Genomic DNA, 27,843 nt, shown 5'->3' on the forward strand with positions numbered 1-27,843 from the left:
ACTTCTTATAAATATTTGACTGTGGAACTTTAAAATATTTTATGCTATTAGACAAAATAGTAATTAAAATAAAGATGTCACTGAAAAGTGAAACTAATGGAACTATAGACTCAACTATTTACAGGTGGAAAATACTTTCATTTACTTTCAGCATAGAAAAATGTATCTTTCCAGTGAAATATTTTCCATGTGCAAAATAAACAGGAAACAGGGAAAAACTATTTTAACGGTTATTTTTACTCGCAGTCACAACGGTATTGAGATTTTGAGACTGCTGCTAGTATTATCATCTAAAATAAAAATCCCCATGCCCTTGAGATGGAACACCTTTAATGTTATTCAAAAACAGACACATTAAAACAGACGAAGGAAAGCCCGCAGAATGATATTCCAAATCTGAGCTAGAACTATCACACCTTCTCCCAGGAACAAACAGAAAAGAAAAGAGAAATCCTAATCGTTCCGTTTCCTCGAAAAGACCCGGGAACAAACCAGTGCCCTGACAACCAAAACTGTTTGCACAGAAACAGATCAATGCGAGCAGTAAATGGGCACTCTGGGGTCAAAGGGAACATCTGCCCCAAGTGGGTCCACGGGAGCAACACTAGGGCAACACCCGATGGACAGAAGCACACCAGCTGGGTCTAAAGCAACTCACCCACCACTGCAAACGGAAGCTAAGGGCCAGACAAGCATCCGTCAGGCTTTCTCCACATCATCTGTACCATACAATAGTCGAGCAGTGGGAGAAATTCTTAACAGCAGTAGTGCTACACAGAAAAACCCAGAACTAGAGAAATACCATGGTTTTGTCATTCGACATCAACTATGTGCAGTGATCACCATGGCCAAGGCAGCACACACACAGCCCAATGAATGACAATGTGTTGCATGTGTCCCTTTGTTAAACAGAATGACACACAGAGGAACCTGAGGGCCACTGGCTCACTAGACCTGAACACCAGTTACAAGAGCACAGGGGACAGAGGAGCACACTGACTGACACAGAACTGGGTCCTCAGAGGTGGGGCTCTCTACAGGACAGCCAACTTGACTTCCCTTTGCTTGTGCACTCAGATTTTCTTTACCAAGTTCATGCCAAAGGGCAGGAAACACATCAGTGAGCTCTTTCCAAAACCTTCTTAGTTTTAGGTCCAACTTGACATCTTCAACAAAACAATTCAAAGAAAACAGGACATGTTTGGAAGGAGAACTCATATATATGTACAAGGAGATTAAAGACATTAAAGAATACAATCATCAAGGAAATGTGTGAATGGGATGTCTATTCACACATGTTAATTACTGTTAGTGTTAAACTAAGTGTGATGTTACTGTGACTTTCTGTCAAATAATCTGATCAGTACATGGACTAAGGCAATGAGCACCAAGGAAGTACAAATGGCCGCCACATGAAAACGTGTTCAACATCTTTAGCCATCTGAAAAATGTAAATCAAAACTTCCCTGAAATTCCAGCTTACCAGTCAGAACAGCTGTCAGGAAGAGACCAGATGACAGCTAGTGCTGATAAGGATGGCGGAAAGAAGAGTCCTACTACATTACTGGTGGAAATATAAATGAGTACAGCCACTCTGGAAACCACTATGGAGGTTCCTCAAACCACTAAAAACAGATGAGCCCAGTTATAGCACTCCTGTGTACATACACAAAGGAATCAAGTCAGCACACCACAGGATACATATACTCCTAAGCTTACTGAAGGATCATTCACAAAAGCCAAATGATGCATCCACCAAATGAATGTAGAAAATATGGTACACAGGCACAATGGGGTTTTAATAAAGAATAAAATGACACCAATACAGAAAAATAGGACTAGGAAGCACCCCCACCAAAAGCATAAATATTCAAAGGGGTAAACAGCACATAATTGTCTCATTGGTGGAATCTATATTTTAAAAAGACATGAAAGTAGGAGCAAGTTCATTGGGAAGAGTGAGGTGACCAGAAAGAAGTGGTCTGGAGTGATAGCAGGAAGGTGATGTGACTGAATACAAAGTTGATGATACACATGTACAGAATGTCCCAAGAAAACTTATGGTTTTATGAAATGAATATATGCTAATAAAAAGAGAGCTTGTTATTTTAGAGAAGTGGACTGACATATTCAAGTTTAAAAAATATGACAGATAAGGTTTGCAGATGGTGAGAGTAATATGAACTGAACATGTATATTCGTACTTGTCAATGAATTACTGTTATTGTGAGACCAAATGTGATGCTGTATTAGGACTCTTCTCTCCGCCATCCTTATCAGCACTAGTTGTCATCTGGTCTCTTCCTGACAGCCGTTCTGACTGGTAAGCTGGAATTTCAGGGAAGTTTTGGTTTACATTTTTTTCAGATGGCTAAAGATGTTGAGCACATTTTCATGTGGTGGCCATTTGTATTTCCTTGGTGAATTTTCTGTTTGATTCATTAGCCTATGTACACATTGATACATCTCTAAGACAGCTAGCTGATAGATTGATACGACTTTTGCCTTTTCTTAGCATTTTTCTCTATATAAGCATTTTTCATGATAATACACTAAAGATCACTTTTAGCCCAAGCAACATTTTAATCTTTTGATCCTTAAGCTTACAAGTATGAAGTCACTATAGTACCTTCCAGACTTAGTGAAATAGACAATTGACAGTTCTTAGGGACTAAATTTGAAATTCAATGAAGTTATCCATGAAGCCTGCCTGTGTCCTCTAGTTTGGGAGAATGCCCCATACTGTAATCTGCTGTTAAAAAAAATTACGAAAATCTTTATCTGAGGTTTATTGTCCTTAGGAAGGAGAACACATAGTTTTCATTCCATCTTTCTAATTAGTAATTTAAGCATATGTTCAGCATTTAACTCTAAATGTTTGCCTTTTCCCCAAGCTCTAATACAGCTGTCCAAGATTTGAATGCCAGAAAACATTTAAATATCAACATCTGTTGAATTATGTTAATTTAGTGTAATATAATTGGGCATGAGTTGGAATTGATCGGAAATATATGAAATAAACAAAGGTAAATTCCCATCTGTAGCCTGGTACACAAACAAAATCAATATGGAATGACAAAAGTATTTATTCCCGAAGAGAAAAAGTAAGAGGAAAAAAATTCCGGATATAAAAACATTTGATTAAAAAACAAACCAACAATTATGTAAACAAATTTTATATTATTTTTAAATTTATTTTGCATTGATCTCATAACTGAAAAATTGCCAGAATGGTAATTAAGTGCTTAATATCTGACTTTAATATTATTAAATAGTACTTTAATTACAGGTACGTGAGCATTAAAATTTCCACTGAAGGATAACTTCTGTTCTAGATCACAAACTGTGATCAAGTTTGATCTGCTGTAGATTCACACACATAAAACAGTATTGAAAACTGCGGAGATTGTTCAATATGGCGGAACTTTAGGAGGTGGGATAGGAAATGAACTTTTCCACAGGTTGGTACTCCTGTATAACAGTTAACTGACACAATGACTTTATCCTGGCTTGTTTATTCTGGAGACCATGAGAGACAAACCATCAAAGAGCAACATTCCAGAGACTCCCATTAATGACCTAGGGCTGCTGTTTGTTTGGGGAAGTATTTCAGCACAAGCACACAGTGTATCGGCATCCCAAATGCTCTGTAATGAAGTTACAACCCAGGCTGAGCAGAGACACAAGCTGTCGTGAGTCAGCTCGCAGGTGCACCTTAATCATTTCCTCGGGGACCCATCCCTGGGAGCTAAAGGTTAGATCTGTGTCTGTGCCCACTTAATCACTGGGCCAATTTGCAGAGTGCCAACTGTGAAACAGACACCTGTCCTTAAGGAGATGGACTTCAGACCACACATTTATTTCAGTTAAGGGTCGCTGGAACAGCTCACACATGCTAACAATTTTCTGTCATTAGTGACCATAGACACATCCAACAGCCATCCTTGGGGACAGAGCTTGTGCACATGTCTAGGCATTTGAAAACATCTAGTTCATCTGTGGGAAAAAGAGGTTACTACATGACCAGAGCTACACTAAGAGAGAATGGATTTTTAGAATTTTATTTACTATACAAGGATAAAGAAGGTATTTCCAGTTGGTAAACTCTCTCATTCTCTGTGGGTCCCTCATATCCAACCAAAATGCAACAGCTCAAAATTCAAATTGGCTAGTGACTAATTTATTTGGTATAATCATAACTTAAAATAACCCTCTCCAGTCATTCATTTAAAATCTTGGCAAGGAAGGTTAGAATTTCAGGATGCCAAAGGACAGGAGCCACGAGCACTGGCAATTTGTGGTTTTATAAAATACAGTAATTTGGTCGTAGAGTGTAGAATGGGAAAATTAAACCCCTTAAAAGCCATTTTATGTCACATATGTGGGAAGTTTCCAATTATTCTGCTCTAACTATCTCTAGCCCTCGAAGTTATTCAAATGTTCTTTTTAATTAGGACACATATATAATTAAATGTATTCCAATTAAACAAATATGGAATGCATACATTCTAATTAAAGTGAACATGTGAATATGTTCTATTAGTTTGGCGACGCACACATAAGAATGAATGGGAATCACTTCAAGAGGCTCTTCCCTCGGAAGGGCCGAGCAAAGCTGTTCACAACAAATGAAGTCTTCCCTAGTTCTCAATTTTGGAAGAGAGGTTATAAAGGACTATAACATTTTAAAGTCAGCATTTAAAGGTAGTCCCCAGTCACTCTTTGGACATATAAAATGTCAACCAGCATAACTTACTTTAAAAATATGGTATTAAATGATTACAGCTCCAATGTGACAAGGACAGGTCTGTTTAAAATGCTAATACTCTAAAAGACAGGTGGTGTCTCCGTTGACACAGTGAGTGCACCATTTGGCTTTGCTGATATATGGAATCTTGGGGATGGGCACACACACTGTCCATGTCCTTATGCAGTTTCTAATGAACAGTCCTCCTCCCATTTATTAACAGCTGCTCAGAGATGTAGTCCTTAATACTTTCATTTATTTTTGGCAAAGCTGCAAAATGACAAATAGTTTTGTATCTGTTGCAAATTAGGTCTCCTTTCCAAACGACAAATGACAGCATGGGGAAGACTGAGCACACTGAATCCTTGAACATCTTTGGATCTTTAGAAGATCAAATAAAAAGACGCTGTAATTCTGTCACATCTGTGACCAAAAAATGGTGACAAGCGTCAGCACATGGAAATGAATGCATTCCACAGTGGTGCAAGCAGGGATGCTCTTTTTATTTTGATGGGAGGAGGAAGACATGAATGAGTGTAGGAACCCTTCTTATAGAAACAGGAATATATGACAGGATCTACTGTTTCTCAGATTAAATCTACTGTCTTCTATTTTAGTAGATCTTGTTTCAATCTCACCAGGCAAGAGGATAGAAAAAAAATTCCACTTTCTCTTCATATGAGTAGACAATGTAAGAAATTAGAGCACATAGTATTCAAGGGTCATTAAATCCTGTGACATGAAGTAAATGAAAAATACACTTTTAGGAATGAAGTGAAAAGATATTATGGAAATTAACAGAATTTAATACTATCACCAAAAAACATATTTTTACTTGATTTCAAATAATACGTCAAAGTATTAGAAAGTCTGCCTAGGTGCGTCTTACTAGTGCATACCAAAACCAAACTTTCTAAGAGTCTGGTAAGGAAGAAGGGAAAATCCTGTCACCACCAAAGCCTCCAGGGACACAGGAAAACATCTTGATGGGAATAACTGAGTTGTTCGTGGATTCTCATGTAGAAAACACCAGTCATTAGTGCAGACTCTGGCGTGGGAACAAAGCTTCCCAGAATGACACATGACTGAGTATCAGGCATCCCTTCATGCCTGGCAAAATGGCTTTCAATTTAGGAGGGTGATACTGACCTTTCTGACACTAGACCGAAGCTTTTACAGAATTATGAAAATACTTAATTGTAACTTTAAATGAGGGATGATGTGGGCAAAGTTTTTTTTTAAGAAGCAAATTTTAAGAATTGCTTAAACTTTCAGAAGCAAAAATCCATCACTTGAATGCTGAAATACAAGACTGTAACAGGCAGAGCATTTCCCCACTGGCGGAGCACTGACAGGCCCTCCCCTTTGCAGGTACCTGTACAAGGTACCTGGAGCAGACACACCTTTAGATGAGGAAAGATTGGCTGAACTGCCCTGTAGCAACAGGATGTCTTTGACCCAATTGGACACATGTCCCCTAGGTATGTAACCTTGAGTGGCTTCCTCCTTCAGCTGTGAGCCAAAGTGTGGCATGGGACTCTATCTGCCTTAGGCATCTTTCCTGAGCCTTGGGGATAGGCTCAAAATAAATGCCTCTGCTTTGTCTCTTGCTGTCTATTCATAAGCAATAAACTTCTTTACATAACATGCTCTGTCTCACTGGCTACAGGTAAGGTGGTACCCAGGCTAAAGGTACGTAACTCTGAAATAGACTGAGCACAATGTAGATGCTATTCCCATTTCTTCTAAAAGTCATGAAGGAGTTGGGCAAAGTGGTATCTGTCTGTCACTCAGCACTTTGGAGGCTGAAGCAAGATGGCTCTGAGTTCCAGGACAGTCTTGGCCACCTGCTAAGCTCCTAGCTCACAACAACAACCAAACAAAAATGCTCAGGTACAATGCCCGAGGATTTGGCTTTGTTCTCACTTTGACGGACAAATTACTCAACATCATGTCTGATAAGGAATAAAATCTGAAAGTGATATGTAGTTCCAAAAGTAACATTGAAATGTGTTTTTATTCAATTAATGTTTTGAAAGAAGTTTTTGTTTTCTTGAGTCTTATATTGTTTAATGATTTTGAGGTATGTAAAAATGATCAAATGGCACAAAAAACTCTTTCTACTTGTTGAACATTAGATAAGGAAAAAGTACAACAAAATTAAGACAAAAGTTCATGATAGGAAATGGACAGTAAGCACTGAAGCACTGGAAGAATGGATGGAACACAGAACTCTTTAGTGAAGGCTAGGAGAGTGTACCTAGAATCCAAGCTACACAGTGAGGAGACTGTGCACCCAGGAGCTCGAGGTCTGCCTGGGCAACACAGTGTGACTGTCTCTAAAAACAAACAACACCCTCTACCCCAAAGGAAATCAAAGTCCATGTGATGGCCATAAGACACAATGAATGAGAACAAGCAACATGGAAAACACTGGAAGCATGTGCAGCTTCAATCATGGTAGGGCAAAATCCTGAGAAAACATCAATGAGCACCTGAGGGTGATGCTGTGAGCAAACACTTCACATTAGTCACTGCTGGAACACATCTGCTTTATGATAGGTCTCTCTGAGAAATAACAAAAAGCAAGAAACTGACAGATTAGAGGAACAACATCAGCTATACTGACAATCAGTGAATCTATAATTTCATTCCCAGTAAGTGTAGGAGCTAATGTAGCCTGTTAGTTTATTAATAACCACTGGGATGGAAAAGGATGACATATTATGACCAGCACAGCTGACGGAAGCAAGCAGGGCAGAGATGCAAGAGGCCCCGAGGCAAGGTAAGAGATCCCGAGAAGTCCCGCACTCCAGTGAGCGTGCAGACAAACGGGACAGGTCACAGAAAGTCCCACACTCTGATGAACATGCAGCACATGGGACAGTTCACAGGACACAGGAGAAATCTTACAGAAATGACTCGAGCCAGGAGTGCCGCTTCATGCCAGAAATCCCATCATTCAAGTGTCTGAGGTAGGGGGATCATTGAGAGTTTGAGGGCAGCCTCCACTGCAGTGTGAGAACCTCTCTAGAGCAAGTAACTGAAATTATCAAAATGGGGTGTGCTTAAGGAGATTTTAAATATTGCCTCTTTTATCTCTTTGTATGCTAGACAGCACCGTCTCATGTTGGTAGATAATACTGCTATACTCACTAATGTAAAAAGTACAGAACATCAGAGTGAGTGAGGCAAAGGGAGAGGCAAGAGCATAAAGCAGATACCCAGTAACCCACCACTGAAATGTCCTGTAATTAGCAGCATTGGTAAATATACAACTAAATCTCTTCTAGGAAGATTCTTAAAATTCGCCCAAGGTGCCCGGGGGAGTTGTGCTACACTCCACAGCACTTGGCTGTGTGCTCAGAGCATCCGTGAACAATGGCAGCTTTAAGGGTGTGCTACAGTCAGATGCTTCAGCATCTCAGCCTTGACTCACTACAGCAGACCACCTGTGAGCTTACGCTTCTGCACTTGCTTGGATATTCTGGGAGTAAATGGTCCCCCAATGCAATGACTCAGTGCATCGTAGTTCTCTTCTCTAAGCTTTATGTTTTTCCCCAAGTTGAAAAAGGCAAGTGCAGTCACTCATCCAAAAGGGTTAAGAAAAGTCAAGATAATATTAAAATACTAAGGAAGAAAATGGGTTTCAGGAGAGGACTGTAGAATAATATACATGAATTGGAAGGTGAAGAATTTCATGTTGCATTAATAAGATTTAGAACACAACTGAAGCTTCCATCTTATTTCACCTTTCCAAGTTGCCCTGTGTCTAACACAGCCCATGGCACTAGAGCAGAAAGAACACATAGCACAGCCACTAATAAAGACAAAGGAAATATGGGATGATGGTTAAAAAGAGTGGTCTGGAAATCAGAGTATAAAAGTTTTAAAAAATCATTTAAAGATTTGGGTTATAATACTGAGAGACTTGCCCAGCAGTGTTCCAAGAAGATAGCTTGCATTTGTATTTATACCTGTTGCATGGTTGTGTAGGTAAGGTAACTGTGTATTTCTAACATGGGCATGTCATGTATGTATGTGAGAGATAGAAAGGGATGGGAGAGGGGGAAGGGAGAGTGAGAAGGAGGGGCTTAAAAATGGGGAACTAACAGTTTTCCAATGCCTAAATAATAGAAGCAAGAAATGATATTACTAAAACCTGAAAGATGGTTGGCAGGGGAGGCACGAAAATTCTGAGGAAAAATGACCTCCAAACCAGAGTTCAATTCTCAGGAAAACTGAGCAATGTGAGAAAACCACGAAGGGATGTGCAGACACACAAAACCTCCGATTTAACAACTCACTTTCTTTCCCTGAGAGCTCAAGGAAAATAATGCCATGGGACCCGAAGAACAGCACTCTATGGGAGACAGGTGAAGGAAGTCTGCTGGGCACCAACGAGGAATAAGGATGCTGAGATGCTACACATCAGGCCAGGCAGATGGTACAGAACATAACTGAAAATGGGTAATCGAGGGATGCCACCAGGAAAACAACCCAGGAGTTACAATTCCAGGGAGAGATTATTGATGAATTAGGGCTAAAAAATAGGAAATAAAGCAAATGGCAAGCAGAACCATGCTCTCCCCAAGTAAAAGCTATACACAAATGGCTAACAGCTTCATGTATAGTCTCTTAATGACAACAGATATTCAGTGTGGGAGGAAAAGATAAAGAACTAGGCATGGGTATGTATGCAGGAGGTGGGAATCACAGCAAATGAAAAGTCAAAATGTAGTATTAATGGAAAACTCTAAAGATGTGGTGGTCATGGCTACAAAGGCCAAGAACAAACAGAATAGCTAAGAGTTGAAGTGTTTGGAGACTAAATACAAAGAACAGGACAGGATGGCGATGGGCCTTTCTGTACTTTGTTTTTCTTTCTTTCTTTTTTTTTTTTTTTTTGGTTTTTCAAGACAGGGTTTCTCTGTGTAGCTTTGTGCCTTTCCTGGGACTCACTTGGTAGCCCAGGCTGGCCTCGAACTCACAGAGATCCGCCTGCCTCTGCCTCCCAAGTGCTGGGATTAAAGGCGTGCGCCACCACCTCCCAGAGCGTTTAATACTCTTAACTATGTGTGAGAACAACATGATTGAAAAATACAATTCAGCAAGCATGTAGGAAACACACAGGTAACAAAGACAGTAACAATACGAGAGTTACAGGAGCCGGGGCTTGAGACCTTACAGGCACATTCCTCTATTTTGTATAACAATGCTACAGAGTAGATGCTATTGCTTTTGCATTTTATATGAGGGAACAAGAGAAAAACTTCAATATTGGGTTGCAGTCAGGCATGCTAATCCCAGAACAAATGCATGAGTACATCTACTCCTTAGGTTCAACTTTCAACTCATTCTACAGCTATTCTAAGCACCAGTTGTAGCCATCCATGGTGTTAGGAATGCTTGTGGTACAGTAAAGCAAAGGCATTGTACTTAAGAAGCTTAGAGAGAGGGGGCACGGAGAAGACACATGAAGTGGCCCAGAGGACAGTGTCTGACGACAGTCCACAGGTCACTTCTTACTACAGTGAGCAAAGATAAGAAAGCAATGAGGAGTCAGCCTTCTTCCTTCCTTCCTGTCCACACAGTGGTGCTAGGGGGTAGACCCTAGGGCCCAGTGATATTAAAGACAATCTACAGATGGGCTAAATGTCATACCCCCTCTCCCAGTCAAGTCTTTTTATTTCATCCCAGTCAGTGGAGTACCTTGCCATCCTCATGGGGTCTCGGGAAGAATCGTTCTCAGGTCTGATAATGGTCTCATTTTGTATTTGTTCTTTCATAGATTAAACTTTAGGTTTCTGAGAAATACTTATTAAGCCCAAGGTATGATGGTTAGTTTTGCCTCATCCAATCAGTTTACACTTTTTTTGTGGAACAGAAAGACTGAAAGAGAGAACTTTTCCAACTGTTGAGGCCAACTGCATTCTTCCTGTCTGGGATTATTATAAAAAGCCAGGTCCTCTTGGTCTTGACCCTTGCACTAGTTTCCTTTCCTGTTGTGCTGAATCCGCCAGCAAAAATAACTTGAGGGGAAAGCGTTTATTTGGATCACAAGTCCATCAATACTGATAAATCAAGTCTATAAGAACCTGAAGCAACTGGTCACATCATATCCAGTCAAGAGCAAAGAGCAATGAATTAATTAATGCATGCATGCTTGTGCTTAACTCATTTTCTTCTTTTTCATAAAGTTGAGGTTCTAAACCCAAGGACAGGTATAACCACTGTCAGCTGGGACTTCCCATATCAATTAACATAATCAAGACAATCACCATGCCCACTGGCCAACTACTCTCTTCCCAAGTGAGTCTAGACTGTGCTAAGTTATCTACCAGTCAATCTGATCAATATTCAGGCAAGAACGACAGAACCATTGGTATCTAAGTGGAAAGGAAATCTCCAGAAACAGCAGATGAACATTTGAAAACATACTGTCAAAAGTGAACTTTGGAAAATCCTGTGTTAGAAAGGAAGACAAAACAGAACACCTAGGTAACTTAAGATGAAAAAGACCCTAAAGGCATTTTTTAGAAAAAGACTATTTCCTTAGATTTTACCATCTTTAAAATATAACCCAAATGGTATCTTTGTCTTCATCACTGGGAACTCTGAAATGAGTCCTGATAAACAATACACAATTCACCAAGATTTCCTGGTTGCACAGAAGGGCACGAAGCCCGTGGGATCGGAGAGACAGTCCCAAATGCTTACCTGCTGGCTGTTTTTACGGAGCAGTTCTTCTTGTGTCCCCTTTCTGCTCGGTTATCCCTCAGAAGCTGATGCTATACAAAGTGTCAAGACGAGTTGTAGGAATAAAAATATTTCCGTTATATTAGTTTGCAATGAGGAAAATGCACTGTAATCAAAGAGACACTGGTGTGCTCTGCTGTATGACTTCTTGCCACTCTCTTGCTAATGATGCCACTGGCACTGGTGCAAAAATGCCAGCCAGGCGGCAATCAGTTCTGATAACTGCAGATCTCCCAACCAGTGAGCACATGGCCTGGAGCTCCAAGACAGGGCTCAGGTGTGTCCCTACTGCTGCAGTGAAAATACCCTCTTTTGTCTACAGCTTTAACTGTTACGTTCAGCTGCGATAGTTTTGAGGCCAATATGAAAGAGCTGATAATGTTTCTTATGTACATAACAGCCTGCAATAGCAGAAAATACACAGAGAATGTTCTCTAACAAAATTACTGCCTTGGATATATATATATACTTCCTCCAAATGTCTAGCTATCCATATCCCTTATTTGCTTTACCTCAAATTAACTAGAAATAAAGTAGATGAGAAAAAAAAAACCCAGCCAATACTTTTCACCATGTGTTCATTAAAAGCATAGCTTAATCTACTTTTATACATAATTATGTATGTGCAAGGCTAGGCTCAGAAATGCACACCTTACCAGAAATCAACCCAAGCAGAGAAAGAAGTTTTACAGGTACTAACATGGGACAGGCTTGTGCTCCAGCAAGTCCTCAAGCCTCTGCTTCAATGGCAGAGTCATCCATCAAACACAAACTGTGCGAGCTCAGGCAGAGTCCTATACTGTTCTAAGGTCTGGTCTCCACCCATAAACAAATGCTGGGGACACTGAACTGGCCGGCCGTGGTGTTAAGGATGAACCAGGGAAATGCTTAGGCAGCACCAGGAGACTGGAACCCAAAGTGCTGAGGGCTTGATCTGGGAAAAGCAGTTGGGATGATGGCTATGCTGAGAGTACCAGTAACTTCTGATGAAGGGTAACTGTTAACTGTTCTGGAAAGTTCCACAACACCACTGAGGACTGAATGCTAATCTAACCACTTTCTAGATGGACCACACTTTAGTATCCAGGAATGTCCTAGCTACGTAAATTCCTCTTTAAGCATTGACTTATTTCCTCTCAAATCACCAATATCCTAGTCCAGACCATGGTTTTTCTCACTTGTCACAGCCTCCTAGATGGTGTCCCTCTCTGCAGCCTTGCTCTGACCCAATCCACTCTGAGCTATAGTCAATATGAGCTTTCTTAAATGAATCTAATTTTATTATACTTGAAATAAAATTCAAAATCTTGTGTTAGGCCATCATGACCCTTCATAATTTGATCACACCTCTACATGAATAACTTGATCTGCTCCCTCCTACCCACAAGTCTAAGTCTTTACCTCTATATATCTCAGGCACACTGAACGTTTTACTTTGGGATATGAACCGTGCTCTTGCTCACAGTGACTCTTTGCTTCAGTTTTTCAATTTATCAACATCTCCAGGGTTTTGTACTATTCTGGAAAATTTATAGTGCTCAATAAATACTTGTTGAGTGAATAAATGAATGAACGAATAAATGAGGCAATGAAATAGGGCATGAGATTTGGTATATGATATGTAGCTGAAGCCATAGCTCATTATTGCTACTTATAGAAAACAGTGACTATTTATCTTAAGTCCATTAATCTGAAAGTGTTTCAATTTAGAAACACTTTGTACCATGAAGGCTAAATTGGTTCTGAAAATAAAACAATTAATTGCTTTGGCATTTCTAAGTCTAGTGCCTTTATGTCTATATACAAACGAACATTTGTGACACAGAGCATCAATGAGATGACACAATCTCCTTCTCTATCTTAGATCCATGGTAGTTAATTAACTTCCCATCTTCAGATAGAAGTCCCTGGGACTATTATCCTGGGGCTGGTATCACAACAGTTCAAACACCTATAAACTGCATTAAGACAAAGTTCCATAGCTCTGATTTGAAACTGCAACCATGATGACAGGCTGTACCAACCTGGTCTGGGAAGTTTCCAGCCCACCACCTGGATGAAGACAAAGGAGATGATACTGACTCTGAACTTGGTGTTCTACTCTTCTGAAGACCCCAAAATTCATGGTTTGGAAGGATATTGTATAAAAAAGACAATTACTGCAATAATGCACTTTATACACACAAAGACATGAAACTATCTCAGTTTGCCAATAAAACCACAGATTGAAGTCAACAAAGATTTTGAAATGAAGTTCAGATAAAAAGGTTTAGATGCCTGGGCCATGAACAAGTTAATGCATGAAGCTCAATGTTTGGAGAACACTGAGAAGAATCTAGAGAAAGCCTGGAGTAGAATACACTTGTGTCTGAAGACTGAAAAGAGGCAGCAAACTCATAGTAAGGGCAGCCGCAAGGGCTACTCACTTGCCCAGAGAAGATCTCCACTTTTAATAGGCTCTTCACTGCTTTGTAGGACTTCTATCAATGTCACAGGTAAGGTCATTCTACTAGGGTTATGACTCAACAATGTCATGTTGGTTAAGAACAGCTTCTGGACATGGTGTGAAGTGCTCCAATCCTTACCTTCAGGATTTGAGACTGGGAGGCTCAGGCCAAACAGAGGCCCAACTCCCTGATCAGCCACCTACAGGTGTACATTAGAAAATGGCCTGCACGAGTACAGCACCAAATGTCGCAACCATGCACACAAGCTTAGAGCTGATAGAGTCAACAAGGAAGACAAGAGAGGGTAGCTCATGGCTTCGATGTATACAGAATGGAACCCAGATCAAAAGGAAGATGCATGTCCCTCTGCACTGTGGATACAGACCAAGTGTACCTGGTCAGAAGCAGCTCTGCTGGCACACCCCTTTAGGAATGCCTGAAATATCTGCAAAGTCATTTCAAGTCTCCTTAGACTTGGCCTTTCAGTGTCCTCAACATTAAAGAGCAAATGGGGCACTATTTAAACCATGACCATACAATTAAACACACATACACACAAAACACACACAATACACAGAAAAACAGACATACATACACACATAGACACAGACAGTCGCAAACACAGACACAGCTGTCACCTTTTTCTTTCACCTGAGTGGCCCTCCTGTATTTCTGCTTACCTATACAACTACCAACAGTCACTGCCTCTATCAGACCACCAGCATCTGAGTGGAAAAACGATGCTGCTTTCTGTCTCTCCTTGTAAAAGTAGCGAGTATCTGACATACAACAGATGATGGGGAAGTTACATCCTAAGTGTGACAGAGGCATAATCATGGCATACAGCATGCAAACCGAAATAAGATAAAGCAATAAGAACAGAAAGGAATGGGAAGGTGGGGAAAGTAGTGAGGTGAGGATTTTAAAAGAAATTGGATTAATACTATCATTACTTTATGTTGCTACAATGGAATAAGAGAAGGTGACCACACAGCAACACTCATTCAACATTCTGTGGAAAATTTTATATTTCTTCATACTTTTATGTTTTATTACTTGGACCTGGGATTAGCCAATTGTTCTTTGTGCTATAGTTAGGTCAACCAGGGTTGAACTGAGAAATGATTATGTGTCACAATGTAAACACTGCATATATGCCTATCTGCTACCAAGCTAGCTGATCCTCACTGTGCAGACTCCGTAACTGTCTGTCACGCACTTGCTGGAAATTATTTTGGCATCCAGATCAATGCTTTCTGCGCTACGGCAGTCACTTGGTAGAACCCAGTCTCTTACATGAACCACACTATTCAGATGAGTGTCCTGTGCGGCTCTTGTACTGTGAACACTTGTTTTAGTGTATATGTCCTTTGAATACAATACTTTTGCACTCCTGTGGCCCTCAGGAATAGTGTCTACTGCTAATAAAAAGAGAGCTTGTTACTTTAGAGAAGTGGACTGATGGGCTAGCAAAGAAAACACATGCCTGTCAAGAAAAGCCTTGCTCTGATAGGAGCTACAGTGTCATTTGTCAGAGCTTAATGTTAAGGAGTCAATGGTCTGATATTGAAACAGAAACACACACACACACACACACACACACACACACACACACACACACACTACAAAACAAAAACACAAGGTCTCAAACTGACTGGCTGATGAAGATCTTGGGACCAAAAGCTGGAAGAAACTAGCTCTGCACTTCCTCTAAGAGCACTGGCTCAGTATTCAAGAATTCAGTGTTTGAGTCTACTTACAGAACCCAACTACCACAAATGAAAACATTACCTACATTTAGTAATTCATAACTTATCTAGTAGTCAAGATAAAAATGTAAAATGCACACCAAAGTTTAAGTAAGAGATCAAACTTAAAATTAGTTTGATCTCTTACTTAAATTTTCCTCTTTAGAAGCTATGAGCGATAAATCCACTCTTTCTCCTGGTGCAGAACTGAGCCCAGGGCTTCTCACATGCCAGCACATGCTCCCCACACAGTCACAGCTCCTTAGAATCCCGTGAACTTTCAGACAGTGCTTTCCTTATGGATTGCATGACTAAACCATAACTCTATGATTCAGAAGAGCCAGGGCCCTCACAAGGAATCAAACACTAAACTGTAAGTTTTAGGACTCATCAAAATCTAATGTCTAAATAATCTCAGCACATTTTAAAGAGACAATTAATACAGTCAAGAACAAGGTAGAATACTTATTCATCTGTAGAGACAATTGAAGTGACTGCCCAGTTCCTGCCAGTCCAACTACTCACTGTGCTACCATGTACATCAAAAAGAAAGCTTAAAACACCCGCCTAGAAGTATGTCGAATCTTAGAAGACACTACTGCCTCTCCTCAACTCAATAAAGCAGCCTGTATTGCCTGACCTCACATGGTTTCAATTTACTTTTTTGACTTGGAATTTTGTGACAATTTCTCAGGCTGACCAGGGCCAGCATCACTACATGGATGAGGATACTTTATCTCCCAAGCACTGGACCACATACAGGCACATAGCACCACATGTAGTATTTAGTAGTAAAGCCTTTTGAGGACTTTGAGATGCTTGCTAGGTCAGAAGAAAGCCCAGCACAATTAGCTCCTTTTATAACAAGCTGTTTTCTCTCTGCTAACTCACTACCCGAGGGAGATAGACACATACTGAAGGAGACTATTCCCTGTGGGTTAGAAGGTTCCTTACCTGGCCATGCTCCGTCCTAGCCCCAGGGCTAAACCAGTGGCTGTGGAGAGAAGAAGAGCTGTTAGCTGGTCCCTCCCCAGAAGCACTTGCTATCCCATGAATAGTCAGCATATGCTTTAAGGAATTTGTTCACACTAGCTACAGAACCTTAAATATGCTTTATTTTAATGGATATTTCATGTAATTCTAGACTTACACCAATTTTGACAGCAATGTAAGAGTGCTCATAACCCAGTAATTTTCAATTTAATAAGCAAACGGAGTTAGAATTACATTTCCATTTAATTATGTTAACATAAACTGCTGGGACTGTGTTCATTTTACAAATCAATTCTGGTTATAAAATCTACAAATGCTATCATTTGCCACAACTTAATTATAGCATCATTATGCCAAATTATGACCTTTTGATTATTGGAGTTATTTAAAAAGAGTTGAAAATACAAGAATATTTAATTCTGCAGCTCCGCACTAAGGACCAAAACAAAACAAAACAAAAAAAAATCCCACATATGAATCCTAGACCATCATGGCCCACACTCTGGATACATTCCTTTTACAGCTACAGCCATCAGGATTTTTGGATCAGAACTAGATCCGCAACAGGGAAAACACAAGTCACTGCACAGTCAAAGCCTCCCATTATTCTACTGCCAAGCCCAGCCCTTTTGTCCCATGTCCCATACTCCATAGTCTCACCACACTTGTCAGTGGGAGTTCTTATTAGCTGCATGCCCAGTACTCCAGTAGCACACAGCATAGACTATTAAACATCTAAGACGAGGAAATCAAGGAAGACACTGAAAACATAGGGAATACTAGAGACTCAGAACAAGAGCATCTTTATGTATTATGGCCTATTTAGAGATATAACATGGATCATCAATCCTCATGAAAAACTTAGTTCCAGATATGGACACGAGGAGCTAGATTTCCTTGCCAAAACGTGCTGTCAGCACACCATACTACCGAAAGGCAAGGAAGACTTACATTGACTGGCACATCCCTGGGGTCTCTCCAAGACTGCTATGCATTCTCTAGCTTCTGGGGCAGCTAGCTGGGAGGGACCAGCCTCCACAGGAGCAGGGCTTGGCTACATCTCCTTTAAACAATTCTGCAGGGCATGGCAGGTGATGTTACCTGGCAGGGCAGAACCCACACTGCTATGACAACGGACACTTAGCTGGTATTAGTGTGCAGAGTCTGGATTAGCTACCAGCTGGAAGCAAACTTTCAATGAGAGTTCCACTGACAGATTGACCAAAACTTCCTTTCTGCTGTGGATTGTTTTAAAGCAAAGTATTTAAAGATCAAATGCACACCCTGGTTAATCATTTCATAAAAGGATTAAAACCAGCAGTCATCTGTGCCATCTCTCCCAACTCTAAAGGCCAGCATGGAAAAACAGAGCTTTTGCTCTTTTTCTTCTCAAAAACATGCGAACTTTTGTTAGAATATAGCACAGTGGTGGTGCATACGTGATTTTATATGTTAACAACTGACTTCCTAGTATCATAAATGGACTCCTCACTAGCTGCTGATACTCATCAGTTAAGAGTAAGCTTTTCTGTCACTGTTATGAAGTGCACACTTCCTGCCACTGAGCTGCCTCTACTTCTCCCACAGCTGATGCTGATCTTACTTTTTCTCTGCTGTGTCTTTCTGCACTCCCTTCAGCCTCTTTTCAAGGAAGAGTCACATCTTTACCACCCAGTGATGGGGCGACGTCCAGAGCCTACCCTCTTTTAAAGTCCGCCTTTTCTAGGGAACTTGGAGGTTTTCTGTGGTGCTTGCTGAACGTGTACCCTCCTCCCACCTGCTGCTCAGTCACTGCCCTCTGAGTCTGGGGCTGGAGCTTCCACCATGCCTGCCCCCCTCTCTCACCAGTTTTGCAGATCTCACCTTCACAGGACTTGGGGAGAAGACTAAAAATAAGTTTTCCAAGAGGCAAACACCCTAAGAGGCGGTTTGACCACTGAGGCTGCCCGGGGATTTAGAGCGTGGAGAAATATAATTTGGCAGGCTCTGGAAGGGTCGCTGGGGGACTTTGAGAGAAGTTCCAGGAGGTGAGGTGGGAGGGACACAGGAGGGTGTGGATGGAGGAGGATGTGAAGAAGGGAACAGGAGGGGTAAACAGTGTGGGTGGAGGAAAGTTGTTAGAGACTGGAGGAGCAGATGAGGAACCCCGGGAAAGAGGAAAGGACTGGTGAAAACACAGGTGCTGCAGTCAACTGTGGCCCAAAAAAGTTGATTTCCTCTAATAAACAAAATGCAAGAAAGAGAGTAAAGGAAGGAAGGAAGGAGTGCCTCCATTCATTTAAATGAGTCTTAGTGAACAAAGGCTGTGAGTGAAGGAGGAATGAATGAGAGCTGGCAGAATATTAGGAAATCAAAATTTAGAGTCCAGGAGTTCTGGGTGGCTTTGCTCAGAGCTGAGTAGCAGACCAGTGAAGCTCACTGGTCAGGTGGGCAGCAAACCTGTGCCAAGAGCTGACATGCACTGTTCATGCAAATCTCCCTGCAGTGACACTGATCTCAGGAGCACCCCACAAGCTAGACAGCATTTAATCCCCAAACTCTGAGGTAGGTGCTTTGCAAACAAAGAAACAAGCTCAGAGAGATGAAGCGATTTGCCAAAGATTTGATAAGCGAGTAACTGTTGGCGTTCAAAGGTCAGTATTGTGATTCTGAAGCCATGCTCTTCCAGCCACCATATCTGTGGCTCCCAATAGAAATGCAGCAACTGATGCCAAGAGAGTGATTCAAGAGTCCAAGCCTCCTGGGAACAAGGGGCAAGTAAAGGGGAGTAGACAGCAAGGAGAACCTTTCCTGGGCTGTTGGTGCGTTAGGTAGGAAAGGCTGGCCTCTGTGTCCACCATTGTAGCAATCCAAGTCCAAAGCAGGCTGTTTCCTTTGGCACTCTGTCTACCTCACCCTGAGAGATTTAGGTGCTTCCTCTTCTACACCTTCGGTACTTTTGCTCACACCTATCTCCTTTTACAAAATTAGGTTCAAACACCAGGGTATTTATTTACCCTGGTAGAGGAAGCTGGAGCTCCTTGAGAGAGGGACAGTATCAAGGGCAACAATCATGGCAAGGCAGCCATGAAAATACTAAGACTGAGCTATGAGAAGCAGTAGCCAATGAACTGCTGCATCTAAAGAGTGCTCATTGCTGGGAGCCTTAACTAGGGCCACAACAGGTCTGGCCAAGCCGTTCTCATCTCAACCTTTTGAAATCTCAGTGCTCACCAGCATGCCAAGGCTGGCACCCACTGGAGTGACAACTGAACCCAGAATGTCTGGTTCTGGGCCCTGTGTTCTTAGTCAACCTTCCTTTTATTGCCTCAAGTTTAGTGTCATGAGTTTTGACAGAGAAGGGGCTGGGATTGTATTTCTGGGCTGCTTCTCCCCTTTCTGTGCTCACAGAGCCTAGGATAATATGAGGAATTTTAATAATCCTAATGACATTGTATTTAAAAACAGCTAGGAGCTGGGAAGATGACTTAGCTGGTAAAGTGCATGTTGTGCAAACACGAAGACCTGAGTTTGATCTCCAGAACCTACATAAAAAGCTGAGCAGGCAACATTGGCTTGTAATTCAGCACTGAGGAGGCCCACAATGGAGGATTATCTCTTAGACTTGCTGGCCATCGATATAACCAAATAAGAAAGCTTCAGGTTCAGTGAATGACCTTGTCTCAGGAGGCATGATAGACAGAGACTATGGAAGATGCTTAGTGTCAATGTCTGGTACACACACACACACACACACACACACACACACACACACACACACACCAGATAAGAAATAATGGAATCAAATGGTAGTAGTGGCCTTCAAACGTGAGTGAAACTCACATGAAGGGTAGTGCCCTGAAACAGAATGCAGTTGCATCGATGGATCTGCACTTGAGTCTGGGTTTCAGAGCAGGCTCACAGAATACTAACAGTGAAAGAAGTGGATAGAGAGGCGAAGACACAGGCTAGCAGTCTGCTCGAGGCAGAAGAGCTGGATGTCACCTCTATGCTCAGTTCTCTCTGTGGGATCCAGGTACAGACTAGGCATATCTAGAAACAGCCTATCATGCTCAGTAAGGTTCTGCTGGATGCAGAAATCTGCACCTCCTCCTGAGACCTTGCTGCAGCCATTGTTCAAGCAGAGCAGTCTTCTAAGTACAGAGTGGAAGGGCCTGGGTTTGAGGTCTCTGTGGATGTCGAGTGCTCGATCAGTTCCTTCTCATGCTTCCACAATCTCCTTCCATAAGCACAGAGCTGCACAGCAGGTAGCAGCAGGGGATTGGATTTCACAGGCACCCACTAACATTACTCCTGGGCAAAAGACAAAGCCAACACCAAGATTTCTGACTGAGGACTCCAGGAAAATGTACTGGATTAAATGGTAAAAAGTATAATAAAATGTACTTTTATATACATGTTGTTAGATAGAAGTTTTTCCTTTTGGACATAGAAGCGTACATTTTTTTTAATAATGAGAGAAAGGTGTGTGTGTATGTATGTGTGTGTGTGTGTGTGTGTGTGTGTGTGTGTATACACTCTCTTTCTGTGATCAATAAAGTAGCCATTAGCCAGATCTATCTACTTAAATTTAAAGAAATATTAAATATCCGGTTCCTTTATTGAGCAGTCACATTGCAGGCCCAAAGGCACACATGGTGTAGGGACCACCACTACATTCATTTTGTGTGTAGAACAAGCGCACTACTGTGGAAAATTTACTGGATGACACTGGTCTAAATGGGTTATTGTTGAAAATCTAAATTAACTTTGAAAATGCCATATAATTTTTTACCATAAACATCTTCCTTGGGAAGCACAGGTCTGTTTTTGATGAGATTTATATAACTATGAAGTACACAAGAGAGGTGAGGAGCTGGCTATGGTGGCACACACCTATAACCCCAGCATTCAGGAGACTAAGACAGGAGAGGCATGAGTTCAAGTCTAGTCGTATCAGAAATTATTAAAGCAAGACGGTCCAGCATCAAGAAGCCATATGGCTAAGAACTTAGCCTTTGTAGCTACGTCAAATGCCAGTGAAAAAGCCTAAGAACAGGAGCTAACCTGTCACTATGGAAACAGAGAGAGAGCTCAATCATACCAAATGAACAAACTGAAGACAAGAAACTAAATGTTCAGGTGACTTTTCACTACTCATCAAGGCAGACTCCTTAGCTGTGTCCCAGGCTTGGCCAGCTCCTTCTCCAGTCTCACCATGCGACAATGTGCTTTCATGGTCCTTCATTTAGCTTAGAATTCTTCCAGATTGTTGGATGCAGAACATGCTATTTTATTTGTTTGAAATGTACTTCCCACCCCAATTGATGTACTATCAGTTGTTCTAGGTTGATATTAAGTTAAATTTTAATAATGCACACGTAATATTATGTAATTGCACATGTATGTGCCTTATCCACTGACCACTCACTGTCTGTGAGTACCATGAGCTCAGTGATCATGTCTGTCTTGGTTTCTGCTGTGTGTCTGTTGAGGGCATAAGAGCATGACTTGAGATGGCAGACAGAGCTTGATCAACTACAGTGCCATGTTTCTCTCTCCTAAGATATTCCTCCTCCATTAAATTTTTCTATGATGCAAAATGTCAACTCTAAAATTATATATAAGGGGCTCTTTAAAAGCTTCGTTTACTTTATTAAAATACTAATGAAAATTCAGAATGTTTAGCTTGATATGCTTGATAAACAGAAAATCAGAAGTTTGGGAACAGGCTCTGGAATCTCTCAGGTAGCTCTGGAAAACATATATTTGGAGTCTAGGTTCCTTTCTTAACAACAAAAATAACATTGGGGAGTAGCAAGATGGCTCAGCAAGTCAAGTTCTTGGTATGAAAGCTTGACTCTAGGTTCGACCTCTCGAACCAACATAGGAGTGGAAAAAGAGAAATGATTCCACAAAGTTGTCCTCGAATCTCTATGTGTGGGCCATGATACATACTCCATATCATCCCAACACAATAAAAATAAAGATTTTCTCGGGACCAGGAGACTTAAACAGAAATTCCAATCTCCCATATACAGAAAACATTTGAAATCAATATTAATGTCCTCCCTGCAGTACACTGTGGGCTACAATAACACATGTGACTTCATTCTGTGAGCTTTGGATCCCTCAATGTCACAGAAGAATCGACAGGACTGGAGATCTCTACAGGACTCCCATAGGGCTTGCATGTCACGGACACATCAGAGATGCCTCGGGTATTATTTCCTAATTGACTTTTGGTCAATCAGAGTTGGAGTGTGTGGCTTTGGAAAAGTCAAACCACCTATAAAATGGAGAATGCACATCTGCTTTGGTAATTCAGAGAGCAAAGACATTAAAATGACACATCTAAAAAAGAAAACCTGGTAAGATGCAAACTATTCAGACTTGAATTTTGAAATGCTTCTAGTGGTGATGGCCATGCTCTACACAGTGCTCTGTAAACACCTTATATAAGGAGGATACCTCACTTACTGCATAACTAAAACAGACAGGTAAGCCTGACTCACACCCATGTTGACCACGATAAATAAGAGAAGGAACTGATCCAGGATAGTGTATATACCCTAATCTATAGTTAAAGCCGCTTTTCCCCATAATGCAATAAATGCTAAATTTAAAAGTGAAAAAGTATTCTCAATAAACATAACCTTTAATCCAGGCAAATCTTGCTAAAAGCAAGCTTGATATTTACACAAAAGATAAAATGAGTGAATATTTGCGTTATGAAGGAATTCATCATAGAATTGTAATGAGTTATCTGTGTGCATTTTTAAAAAGTTAATTCTATATACTTTGTAAGTAGATATATTCTGTATCAAAATAAAACAAAAGCAGACTATGAATATCAATTAATAAATCATAAATATCTCTTTAAAATTAAATTAAGTATCTTATAGGTAATTGAGCAAAGTTACAGAGAAGATAAAAGCCTAGGACCTTTTTGGTTTTCAGACAGGATCACGCTGTGTTGCCAAGGCTGGCTTAGTGAGACGCAGCATAGACTAGTTTTACAATCTCTGGCAGTCAATCCTCTTGCTTCAGCCTCCTGAATGCTGGCTGTAGAGGGGTTTGCCACCATGCCTGGCTCTATCATATACTCCTAAGAGGGAGCCATGTTAATTTTCACATTTTACTATTTGCATATTTAGAAAGGCAACAGAGTGATGACATCGATGACTAAATTTCAAAACATTGTATTTTTAAGATAATTATTAGTTTTAGTTTTGTTTATGTACATGTGTGAGTGTGTGCCATGTGAATGCAGGCACCAACAGAAGCCAGAGGCATTGGATTTCCCGGGGCTGGAGTTACAGGTGGTGTTGAGCTTCCTGATGTGGATGCTGGGAATTGAACTGGGGTCTTCTGGAAGAACAGCATGTGCTCTTTAAACTACTGAACCATGTCTCTAGTCTCCTCAAACTTTTTTTTTTTTTTTAAATCATAAGCTAGATATTAACTTCATTGTGTTAGCTGGGTTAAGAATCTTTGCACATTATCTTATTTTAATGAATACTCGATTTATCTGTGCTATATACTTCCTGATAAAAGGGAATAACCATCTATTAATGACTGGACTTTCAACATGATATTATTTTTCCTGGAAATAATTACTAGACAGTTTTTTCCCCAACTAGCTGAAAACATAATGTTATTTTATTAAATTGATAGCCATTTATAAGTATGGTATTCGGACTTTCTAGTATGGTGCACATGTTCACAAGATTCTATGTTACAAGAGGTGTGTAGCAATGCTGCCATCAGCAAATAACAATCTGAATTTTGTTTGCATAATGGAAATTATCTTGAAATGTTATTTTACAGTATTTATTTATGTAGCCATTGAAGTAATAGAATAACCTCGGATGTCACGCACGGACGTAGGAGCTCTGAGCTGCAGTCCACCCCTTATCTACACCTTTATTGACCAGCCTCCACTACTTGTGGTGAGCCCATGTTCTCTATAGAGTAGCCTACTGCCACTGGCCTCTGAACCCTGAAAACAACTTTCCCTTCTCCAGCTGGGAGGCTCCTCCCGTGCCTTCCCAGCTCTTTCTACACAGCCAGGCCCAGAGACAGGACACCGGGAGCTGTGACCCTCTAACAACAATCATTCCAAACTGAAAACCCTTCAAGCTTTTGAGCCCGCACAGTAACTCACTCTATTTAGTCAACTCTGTTCTGACTTTAACTTTGACAAGTGAAACTACGTATTTTCACGTTTGTGGGAGTGGTGCTCGAATGGATGTGTGCATATTGACAAGGGTGTGGGCACGAGTTTAGGGAGTCCTCACACCTGTGCCGCAAGCACTTTCTCCACCGCACCACAAGCTAAACTGTTTCTATAAGATATCTTCGGAGATTTCATAGAGAAAGTTAAAAACAACAAAACAAAACAAAGAAACAAAACACTTAAAAAAATTACCAAGTCTTACTATAGTCCAGGTCAGTCTTGAATTTATAATCCTCCTGCCTTAGCCTTTCTGAGTATAGGGGTTACAGTCATGTTCAACCAGGCCTGGCTTAAAACCAAAAACTGCCGGGCGGTGGTGGCGCACGCCTTTAATCCCAGCACTCGGGAGGCAGAGGCAGGCGGATCTCCGTGAGTTCGAGGCCAGCCTGGGCTCCCAAGTGAGTTCTAGGAAAGGCGCAAAGCTACACAGAGAAACCCTGTCTCGAAAAACCAAAAAAAAAAAAAAAAAAACTAAGAGGAACCCTTAATGGAATAAAAACAATAGCTATCACTGTAATACAGAGTTTGGAGATATTTAGCAGGCTAATGACTGCTTCCTGTTTTCCTACAGGTTCTTGAGTTGTAAGGTAAATTGCAGTGAGGATTAATTCATGGATTCCCTAGATTCCTGTCTAAGCATCAGGAAGGGACGTCTTGGGACAACTAATTCAAGTAACTTCCGGCTGGATGCCATTCTAGATGTGCAGTTGTGTTTTCTTTTAACTACCAAGCATCATGAAAAAGAAAGCGAAGAGTCTACCATCCTACTCAAGAACCGAAGACTAGAAAGGCAGTCTGAAAAGAGGCAGCAGGTGAGGAGCTCTGGTTAGCACAACTAGGGCTGCTGCGCAGGGGTTAAACCACTCACTAGAACACTCCCACCAAGAGGACTGAGCATCCTTGGACAAGAACTGCTAGACTCATACCTGCCCCTGGAGGTCAGCATGCACTACCACAAAATGGAATGCTTCAGGGGACAGACTAGGGAAGGACACAGGACACATGGAAGCAGTACTGTCTGCTAGTGTGGAATGGAAAACAAGAGAAAGCAACTAAGTGTCTGCAGAAAGGCCAAGCAACCGCGTACTTGGCCATCAGCAGTCTATGATGAACTCCCGACTTTCCCACAGAGAAATGTGTGGCTCTACCTATGCAGCAGCCTGGGATGACACCTGCTACTACAGTCTTAACAGCTGCTCCTACAAAGCAGTGTCCTCTCTGGGGAATGCTGCTCAAACCGCCTGTGCAAGCTGGGCAGTAAGCAAGGCGTTCCTAAGCGGAATCCTCATCTTCTGTTGAGATGGCCTGCCTTCTCACACCTCTATACTGCACATGTGTGCATCTGCTTATGTACAAGTGCATAAGCTGCTTTACAAAGAGGATCCACGAGCAGATCTAATTAACCATCTGTATCGTTCAGAGGTCCTGGATGAGAGTCTGAGAGAGATGGAGTACCAACCACATGAGATCTGAAAGAAGTCTCTTCAAGGGAAGGCTAGGGTATGCTACACACTGTGTATGTTTGGAAAGAACAGAACATGGGCATGGTGCAGAGACAATGGCCTGGGCATGATAAACTGTCAGTAGCTACTTGCTGGACAGTATCTCCTTCTCAGGCTTGATTGTTAGAGGTAACTCTGCCCACCTATAGAGTTATTACCTGTCTGGAACTTGACTACGTATCTTCTTTCCTGGTTTTCCTTAAGCCATGACAACCAAGTATTCTGATTCTGGTCAATGGGCACGAAGGGGAGATGGGAGAGTGTGCACAGCATGAGAAGCTCTCTTGCTGGAAGGTGAAAAGGGGAGCTGCTGGTACTACCCTCTCCAGAGCAGAGGAGCTGAGGACCAGAAGCAGTCATCTCCAAACCAGGAGACAGTAAACATAAGAGAAAAGGACAATGATGGCAGAATTGTGTTCCTGCAAAAGACAGTATGGAGTCCTAATATCATAATCCAAAAAAGGACCTTGTCTGGATATAGGCTCTCTACAGACACAAGGTAAAATGAGGTCAGCGAGGCAGGGCCGCAGTCCAGTGTGACATTATGAAACGTCTTATTTGTCTGCCTTGGTGCCTTATAAAGGAGAAATTCAGAAAAGGAGCAGCACAGGGAAAAGCCCACTGAAGATGCGGCTGGGGGGAGGCCCACAGAGATGCAGGAGGGAGATAACCCTACAGACAGCTTGGCATCAGACCTGGGGCTTCCAGCCATCTATTTGTGGGGCTTTGTTACAGCAGCCTAGCAAGAGAAGCAGAAGCAGTCTGCCCCAGTCAGTATCTTTAAGCTTTTCAAAAGCCCCCTTTTCACCTTATGTGAGAAAACAAAAGAGGAAAGATAAATCTGAAGAAAAACAAAAATAAAACAAACCCAAACTATGTTGGTTTACGTCTGTACCTGGCCCAGACTGACAGAAGTTTTTTCAGAGTCCTGACAACTATGCCTAGGAGAGAACACAGGAGCCAATCCCAGGGCCACAGGCAGTGGAGGTGAAAACAGGAGGCACTCAGAGAATAGGAGCAGAACTGATCTGAAGGTTATGGGCAGAGAATGGAAAGACGGTGATAGATGAATAACAGGCTTGGCTGTGCAGGACGTCTGTCCATGACTGTCTGGGTGTCCACTGGCGGCAGACAACAGTGGGGATATGAAGTAACATGACTGGATCTGAACCTGAGTCACACAGTAAGTACTATGGCCTGGAACCATGGAAAGCCAGAGACTGAGGGGTTCACTGGGACGCTTCATTGACATAAAAGTTAATAAAGAAGGCAATGGGGTAGGAAATGGGAAAGAATAGGTCAGGAGAGACACTGGGACCTGGACTAGAGACATGGAGAAGGCAGGAAGTGAAATTAGAGATTTGAGTCTTATGTGGTGAACCAGTGGCAATCCTCACACAGGAGAAGAGTAACATAACCACATCTGTGT

General features: G+C 41.5%; 1 protein-coding gene across 11 annotated transcripts in view; it reads right to left on the minus strand.

Annotated features, from left to right (window-relative positions):
* Gpatch2 (G-patch domain containing 2) overlaps window positions 1–27,843 on the minus strand; it is a 156,985-nt gene that overhangs the window by 29,486 nt on the left and 99,656 nt on the right. For 6 of the 11 annotated variants that reach the window (XM_028876735.2, XM_037211156.1, XM_037211155.1 and 3 more), the window contains 2 exons: window positions 16,656–16,695; window positions 11,468–11,538 (listed from right to left, as the gene is read on the minus strand). In XM_028876735.2, the coding sequence (XP_028732568.1) occupies window positions 11,468–11,538; window positions 16,656–16,695 (111 nt within the window). The remainder of the gene's footprint in view (window positions 1–11,467; window positions 11,539–16,655; window positions 16,696–27,843) is intronic. The other 5 variants (XM_037211158.1, XM_028876736.2, XM_037211154.1 and 2 more) reach the window with 1 other exon arrangement.

Source organism: Peromyscus leucopus, chromosome 15 (genome assembly GCF_004664715.2).
Source record: "Peromyscus leucopus breed LL Stock chromosome 15, UCI_PerLeu_2.1, whole genome shotgun sequence".
Taxonomy (NCBI): Eukaryota; Metazoa; Chordata; class Mammalia; order Rodentia; family Cricetidae; genus Peromyscus; species Peromyscus leucopus.